At 36.3% G+C, this 8,223-nt stretch overlaps 1 protein-coding gene across 1 annotated transcript in view; it reads left to right on the forward strand.

Annotated features, from left to right (window-relative positions):
- AKR1D1 (aldo-keto reductase family 1 member D1) overlaps nucleotides 1-7,776 on the forward strand; it is a 55,689-nt gene extending 47,913 nt beyond the window's left edge. The window contains exon 9 of the mRNA XM_007504388.3: nucleotides 4,988-7,776. Within this exon, the coding sequence (XP_007504450.2) occupies nucleotides 4,988-5,030 (43 nt within the window). The 3' untranslated portion in view covers nucleotides 5,031-7,776. The remainder of the gene's footprint in view (nucleotides 1-4,987) is intronic.
- Nucleotides 7,777-8,223: the final 447 nt, after the last annotated feature.

The raw sequence follows: 8,223 nt of genomic DNA on the forward strand, positions 1-8,223 counted from the left end.
TTCACCAGAGAGCCTTCCAGCCAGAGACTGTTCCAAAGAGCCTCTCTTCAGAGCCTCCAGAGGGACAGAGTCCCCTTAGAGGAGCTCCAGCAAGACCTCCTTAGAGATTTTCCTCCAAGAGCTTCCCTTCTCCAGAGCCTCTCTTAAGAGATTCTTCCCAAGTGGTCCTCATCAGAGATCCTCCAAAAGGAATTCCCCAAAAGGATATCTCCTCAAGAGATTCTGCTTTTTCTTATATAGGGGTTTTTCTCCCATGTAACCTCCCCTAAGTCCCTACATCTACCAATCACTGTAGACACTTTCCAAAGGACTGCCCATCTAAATTCCTGCTAAGTCGACCAATCTCCTCAGTAAGTCTAAAGGAGAGAAAACACAGCTGAGTCAACTAATCTCATCAAGAGAAAGCTTGCCCGACCCTTTTAGGTACCTAGTATCTCAATTCTAAAAACAGGCCTGGCCCCAAGAACTCCTTGCCCCACCATAAGCATGGATCCAAGTACTTTCTTTGTTTAGCAAGGAGTCTTCTCCCCTAAAGCAGTCTTAAGTACGGGTGGAGTAGAGGTCCTCCCATTTCGGATCCTGGCGAGTTCTCACATCAAAATGGGGAATGTTTCTCAGTAGGGAATTTGTTCCAATTAAAAGAATTCCCCGATAGGGAAATTTTTAACATTCACAAGTCTGAGAGATTTCAAGATTTACAGTTCTCAAAAAACAGCATCCATTTGTCTATGGATTTTTATCTCCAATTCATATGATAGGGTACAGTCAAATCAGTCTCAACAGAAGATGCTTTCTTCACATGTGAGCAGTGAATCCAAGAGTCCTTTTCTCCAGTCTTTATAGATGTTGGAGTAGTTAACAATATTTGGAATGGTCCTTCCCACGAAGGCTGAGTTGCTCCAGTTTGCTTGAAATTTTTAATATAAACTTTATCTCCTGGGTTCAGGTCATGCAGAGAAAAGTCTAGTGGTCCGGCTTGTAGTGAAGCTCCGGATTCATGAAGTTCACGTAGTTTGTGCTGTAACTCCTGTATATAGGAAGCAATTGTAGTATCTCCCCCTAATAGTGAGGTATATGCAGGGGAAATAGGTTTGGCCTGTATAGGCGGATGTACAAAAAGCATCTCAAATGGTGAAATATGTAAGTCTCCTCTAGGCCTGCTTCTAAGATAAAATAAGGCCAGAGGGAGTATTTCAGGCCATTTTAAATGTGTCTCAGTGCATAATTTCCAATCATAGTTTTAAGTTCTTTATTCATCCTTTCCTACTATTTGGAGGGGAGAAAAAACCAAGAGATTCTTTTTCTTATATAGGGTTTTTTTTCCCTATGTCACCTCCTCTAAGTTCTTCCATCTACCAATCACCATAGATGTTTTCTAAAAGACAGCCCATCTGAATTCCAGCTAAGTCGACTAATCCCCTCAGTAAATCTGAACCAGAGAAAACACAGCTGAGTCGACTAATCCCATCAAGAGAAAACCTGCCCTACCTTTATAGGTACCTAGCATCCCATTGTATCAATTCTAAAAAACAGGCATGGCTCAAAGAACTCCCTGCCTCATCATAAGCATGGGTCCAAGTACTTTCATTGTTTAGCAAGGAGTTTTCTCCTCTAAAGCAGTCTTAAGTATGGGTGGAGTAGAGGTCCTCCCATTTCTGATCCTGGCGAGTTCTCACATCAAAATTGGGGAATGTTTCCAGTAGGGAATTTGTTCCAATGGAAATTTTTAACATTCACAAGTCTGAGAAATTTCAAGATTTACAATACACACACACACACACACACACACACACACATATAGCTTTATTTTTGTAAGCATTTGTTATAGAGGTCTCTTAAAAATTTTTATTCATTTGTTTGTTGATTGCATTAATTTTCTCCTCCCCACACCACAGAAGGCATCATCTGACCCCAAAAAAAGTATATGCAAATTATGTCTTTTGTGTTTCTGTTTATTAGGTTTTTTTCCTCTGAAGATGGACATTCACAAGTTATTCTTCAAATATTAATTCTGTTGCTCTATATAATGTTCTCTTGATTCTACTCGTTTTGCTCTTCATAATTTCATGTAGGTTTTCCCAACTTATGAAAAAATTAACTTGCTCATCATTTCTTATAGCACAGCAGTATTCCATCATGATCACATACTATAATATGTTCAGCCATTCTGCAACTGATGGACATTTCACTCAATATCCAGTTCTGTGCCAACAGTAAAAGAGCTCCTATAAATATTTTGGAACATATACATTCTTTACCTTTCCCCTTGATCTTCTTGGGAAACAGATCCATTGGATCTAAGGCATAACTCTCTGGGCATAATTCCACATCACTGTCTGAAATAGTTGGATCAGTTCACAGTTCTACTAACAATATATTAGTTAGTGTCCCCGTTTTTCCACATCCCTTTCAAAATTTGTCATTTTGCCTCTTTATTATTTTAGCCAATCTGATAGGTATAAGATGATATCTCAGAATTGTTTTGATTGTATTTCTTTAATCAACAATGATTTATAGTATCTCTTCATATGCTGGCATATGGCTTTGATTTTTTTATCCAGAAACTGTTCATACCTTTTGACTTTTGTCAACTGTGGGATGGCTCATTCTTATGTGATGTTTTCTATATGTTTTAGATATGAGATCTCTATCCATGAAACAATTTATAAAATTTATTCCCAATTTTCTGTTTTCTTTCTAACCTTAACTATATTCATTTTATTTGTCTAAAACTTTTGAAATTTAATGTAATCAAAATTATCCATTTTACATCTCACAGTCTCTTATTTATTCATAAATTCCTTTCCTATCCACAAATCTGATAGGTAAAATGTTTCCTGTTCTTCGAATCTGTTTATGAAATTTCCCTTTATGTCTAAGTCATGTTACCATTTTGATTTTATTTTTGTGAAATACATAAGATAAAACTAGTTTCTGTCAAATTAATTTCCAATTGTCCCAGAAATTTTTACCAAATAGTGAGTAGTTCTTCAATAAGACTTGAAAAGTAGACTTCCTTTCTATATTCTGTAATAACTTTAACATTTTCTTTTAAAAATTTCTATTTATATCATTTGTTTTTTACATCAACTTTATTTTCAAATTTATACTTCTCTTCTGCTTTACCTACAAAACTATCACTTGTAACACATTAAAAACAACAATAAAAACAAACAAGCAAATGGGGGAAAGGAAAGGAAGCAGGTCAGCAAAACGAATCAACATATCAGTTAGATGGTATGTACTGTTTTCTACACCCATGGTCTTTACTTTTGCAATAAGGATAGTTTTCTCATCTCTTCTTGGACAATGTTTGGTCATTATATTACATAGCTTTCAGATTTATAAAACACCATTTTCCAGAGGTATTTTTGAAAAGATCAAATAAGGAGATTAGAGGCATGTTCCCATAATTAAGAACTAGTAAATTATCATGAATCATTAGAATCCTTATTGCCTCATGATGGAAGTAGTGTGGTGCAGTAGAAAGCCAATTGACACTAGAGTCATACAACTTAAGTTCACTTCTTTACCTTGCTACTTATGTGCCTTAAGTTCACATCTGACTTCTCTTGGCTTCAGTTTCCTCAACTGTAAAATATGTTAGACTAGATAGTTTCTGAGGTTCTTTCCTATGATCTATCTATGATCTTGTGATTATCTATATTACCTTCTCCTTTTACAGGAAAGCATTTGAATATCCCAATTAATCAATCTATTATAAACTTAAGAAAGTTAAAAAGAATCAATTCTTTTGTCAGTCCTTTGACTAAAGGCAGAATTACATTCTTTCCTACTTTCCTCATTCATCACCCTTCCATTCTAATTTTCCACTCTATATGGACTAAACTCAACGGCTGGACTTTTCTGCAATAAAATGTTTATGTTCTAACATCCTTTTTCTGGTTCAACTTTCCAATATTGCTACTTTACCAGTCCCAAAGACCACATGATCCCTATTATCTACTTTCTCTGTTTCCATATCTAGGATGTCTAGTGTTGGTGGTGATAGTAGCAAAATTTATACTCACTGAGTCTAAGATAAATTTATCTCGTTCAAGTTCAATTAAGCCCTTTTTGCCATTAGGATTTATTCATCCATTGATGATACCCTATGAAGTTGCTTAAAGAAGTGGTTCCAGATCTTTTTCCATTCTCTCTAAGATTTCAATTCCATACCTGCACAATTTTCAACAAATGGTTTCACCTCCTACTTTACCTAAAGAAATTAAGATTTGAAATAGCCATTGTGGAAACAATAAGGAAGCAAGGCAAGATTAATTTTTAAAAGAGTGTAAAATAGCACCTATTTGTTATTAAATAAATAAATTGAATAAAATAGCTATCTCCTCAATACTATCTCTTTCCCCAGAAATTTTCTTTGTATCTATGGGAAGAGAGAAAGAAAAGGATGGGGTGATCTAGACTCGGGAATTTGCACTCTGGAAATACCTAAACCTCAAGGGAATTCATGAAAGTAAACAAGGGGGAGGAATGGGGGATATAATGAATAGGAATGAAAATATAGGAGGTCATAGGAAAATAAAAGTTTGCTCAGAGGGTTGCAGATGTGTAACACAAGATTGATGGAATCTAATAGTTTAGAAAAATTCTGGGCCTGACTGGAAGATAAAATGCTTTCTAGGTAAAACCTTAGTACCTGAGAATCTTAGAGGATTTGGGAGAAGGAAAATAGGCAGACAGATTCATTCATTTATGTGACTATTTCCTACTACCATTATTGTATATCAGTGCCTTTATTTTCAGCATTGACCAAGATGGCTAAGGCTAAGATGGTACATGAGCTTATGGGTGGTCATGGGTAGGTAAGTGAAAAGATGAATGAATCAGGAGGAAAGTAAATAGGTGGCAAAGAGAGAGTGGTCTATGTAAGAGAAAAGAATAATAGCTAATAGTTACCTTGGGATACTACATTAGTACAATTTCCATTCTAAAAGTATTTTCTTTGGGGGAATTATTTTGGCAGGTGGAGTCATCATCCTGAATACCCTTTTCATGATGAATACTGAAATCTGAAAACACCTGTATTGATTTTAGCGAGAAGATCCCTTCCAGACTGAATGGAAAAGAAGAATACTTACCTTTCATATATTCTAGCTTTTTTGCTGTTAATTTAGGACTAATGTTTTTGAATCTGTCAAAATCATAATGCATCAAATAATTAATATGCTATATAACCATGCCCTCTGGTAGGCTCAATTGCCCCTGAAAGACACACCTGATGTATGTACAAGGAATGGAGTTAGATGGGATTAACTGAATTACTTTGGACCAGTATCAAGGTTTTTACACTGTGGGTAAAAGGGCCTAACAGACAGCCTGGACCAGTACACAGATAACTAAAGTCACAGTAAATGGGAAGTGTATTTTATTTCCAAAGGGAGAGGTTAAAAGGGAAAAGGGAAAACCCCTGACACTAATTTTACTAAGTACTCCAAAATGTAAGGCCTTCTCATAAAGGATCTTCAGAGAGCTGATTTTCTACTCATCTCCCTGTCCTAGCTAAGCTGTAAAACCCCAGTCCCTGTTCTATATATCCTGCAATAAAATCCTCTCTTGGTTGTTACTAGAGATACTGATCTGTAACAGATCAGGCAAGGATCCAGGGAAAAGGTCCCAAGTCCAGATAGACCTCTGCTTACTGACAACTTAATGTTGATACAGGATAGTGACAGGCTCTTGAGATATTCTTCCAGGACACACAGCACAAGAACAGCAACATAGGCAGCAATAAGGATAGTGTCAAACTCTCAAGACTCAGCATCAAATCCAGAGAGAGAAAGACAGACCCAACAGTCTCTGCGTTTTTAGCTTAACTCCTCCCTGCAGCATTCCAGAGTCTTTCCCTGTTGGTCTCATGCCTCTGTCCTTTGCACACCTTCATCTTCCTGCAAATTGTATCTCTTCTTTATATCAGGAGGCATGTCTCCTGATTGGCTGAGGGGGTGAGGAGGAAAGGACAAAGCAAGACAGACCTTGAATGGCAAATGGGAGAGCTTTTGGAGCCTTAGGAACATGGGGAAAAGCCAGCACTTCCACATGTCTCTGGATTCTTAGCTCATAGCCAAAAGGAATAGAGTATACTCATTGGGCAGGTTGTTTTTCTACCCAGTTGAGCTAAAAAAAGCATCTTATTCCCAGATCACAGAGCTCCCTAATTCTTGAGTATTCTATCAGCCCAACAAATCTGTATAATTTCCCATTCTTTACTGTTACTGTCTTACTAGCTTGCTTTGATTAATATATTTGCTTAGTATCCATAATTACAGATTTTGCAATAAGTACATGCCAGGGAAGGGAAGCTAAAACAGCCAAGATTAAGCTTTTACCCTCTAGGTTGGGCAACTTCCCAAGTAGGACCAAACTACTCCCTCCCTAAAGTAGCCAAGAAAAGTAATGTCATCCAGAGCCCCTTCTCTACCTCTTTGGAAAAAAACAATCCCACCCTTAGACTTCAAATATCTGATATGTAAAAGAGAGATATAATTCTTATCCCAGTACCCCTGTTGAAGATAGGAGCCATGGTTGTCCTCCTACTCACAATAAAAGTAGAACTCTAACCAGCCTGAAAAATAGCATGCCATCTCTATATATGTCCTATCCCTAACCCCTAGTCCAACTGTAATACTGTATCTTAGTCTACTCTGAGTCTTGGACTTTATAGTGAATAGATTTTGATAGAATTTAGATACTAGGAAACCGATTTGAAGATCAACCTTCAAAAGAAGATACCTAGTGACAAAGGGCACACTAACCAAGATATTATCATAGCAGAGACATAAATGAGGCTCTTTCTCCTACCTCATTATTATGAAATAGAAAATATCCAAAACAAACGCAGCACAAAACAACTCAAGGAAGTCAGAGCAGGTTTTATATTGAAGAGGAAAGTAGGAGAAAATTAGAAAGGAGATTTGAGTTTATGTAGAAAGGCAGAAATCAATGCAAAGCATTGAATATATTCTATTCATATTCCAAGAGAAAAAAATGCTCAGAAGAAGGATGGACTTTAATATGTGAAATCTCTCCAAGAAGTAAAAAATAAATCCTATACTTTGAGAATGCCATGAGATAAACGGTGGCTGCCTTCAGCCTGGACTACAGTCTGTCATTAAACTATTTGCAGTTTGCTTGGATGATGGAGGAGGGATGGAGAAAAGGGGAGGGACCTAGCCAGGAAAAAAATCTACCATTGCCAATTGATTACCAATAATGCTTGATAATGGAACAGGTACTTTCCTGAGGTGTTTTCTATGAAGAACATTTAATTGTATTGACCTAGAAAATACTACAAATTTAGGGCTTGGTTATTTTATTTATTGTCCATACTAAAAGAATGTAAAGGATAAAATGTTAACAATGCAGATTAAACTTAAACTTAAAAGTATAGGTACGTGGGGGGGAGGAAAAGAAAATGATCTATGTCTTTAATGAATAATGCTTGGAAATGATCAAATAAAATATAAAAAAAAAAGTATAGGTACATACTTCCCCAGCCCCATATACTGATGGTTAAATACTTAGCAGCACACTGGTGTTGCTCTATAAACATTACTTGAGCTCAATAGGAGGGCAAGATAAAACTATGGTAATAAATCTGGTGACATAATATAATGTAATATAATATATGCTGTAATGTAATATAATATGATATACCATAACGTGATGCAATATAACATAATTATAATAGCAATGTAATATATAATAATTATAATATGTTATATTAAAATAATAAGTGGCATGCTTATTTGACAATTTTTCTCCTCCTACTATGATCTCAAGATTATCTCACTCAAGTCCTAAACAATTCTACTGCCAACATTCCAGATATATCCTATATATCCAAATATCTACTTGTGATCCTATCTCCCAGATGACTGTGATCATGATATATCACCCACCCTTTCTCTGATTCCATAAATTCCTGGAAGTCTTAAGTGAACCACCTTGCCTTATGTGAGGGTAAAATGCACCTGTGAGACAAGGCTCATTACTTTTAGCATTTCTGGATAACTTGATTCTTCTGTGAAAATGTTTAAGTACTCCTAATTGGCTATCAAACTATCTACCCTTCCCCATCCCCATTCATGGAGCTCATGTACCCAGAAAAAGAATCACAACAAAACCTTTCTGTCAGCCAGACTATGTAAAAGGAACACATTCCTAAAGACAAGGAAAATGTAAAAAGTAGCAGGCTGGATA

Source organism: Monodelphis domestica, chromosome 5 (genome assembly GCF_027887165.1).
Source record: "Monodelphis domestica isolate mMonDom1 chromosome 5, mMonDom1.pri, whole genome shotgun sequence".
In the NCBI taxonomy this organism is placed as follows: domain Eukaryota; kingdom Metazoa; phylum Chordata; class Mammalia; order Didelphimorphia; family Didelphidae; genus Monodelphis; species Monodelphis domestica.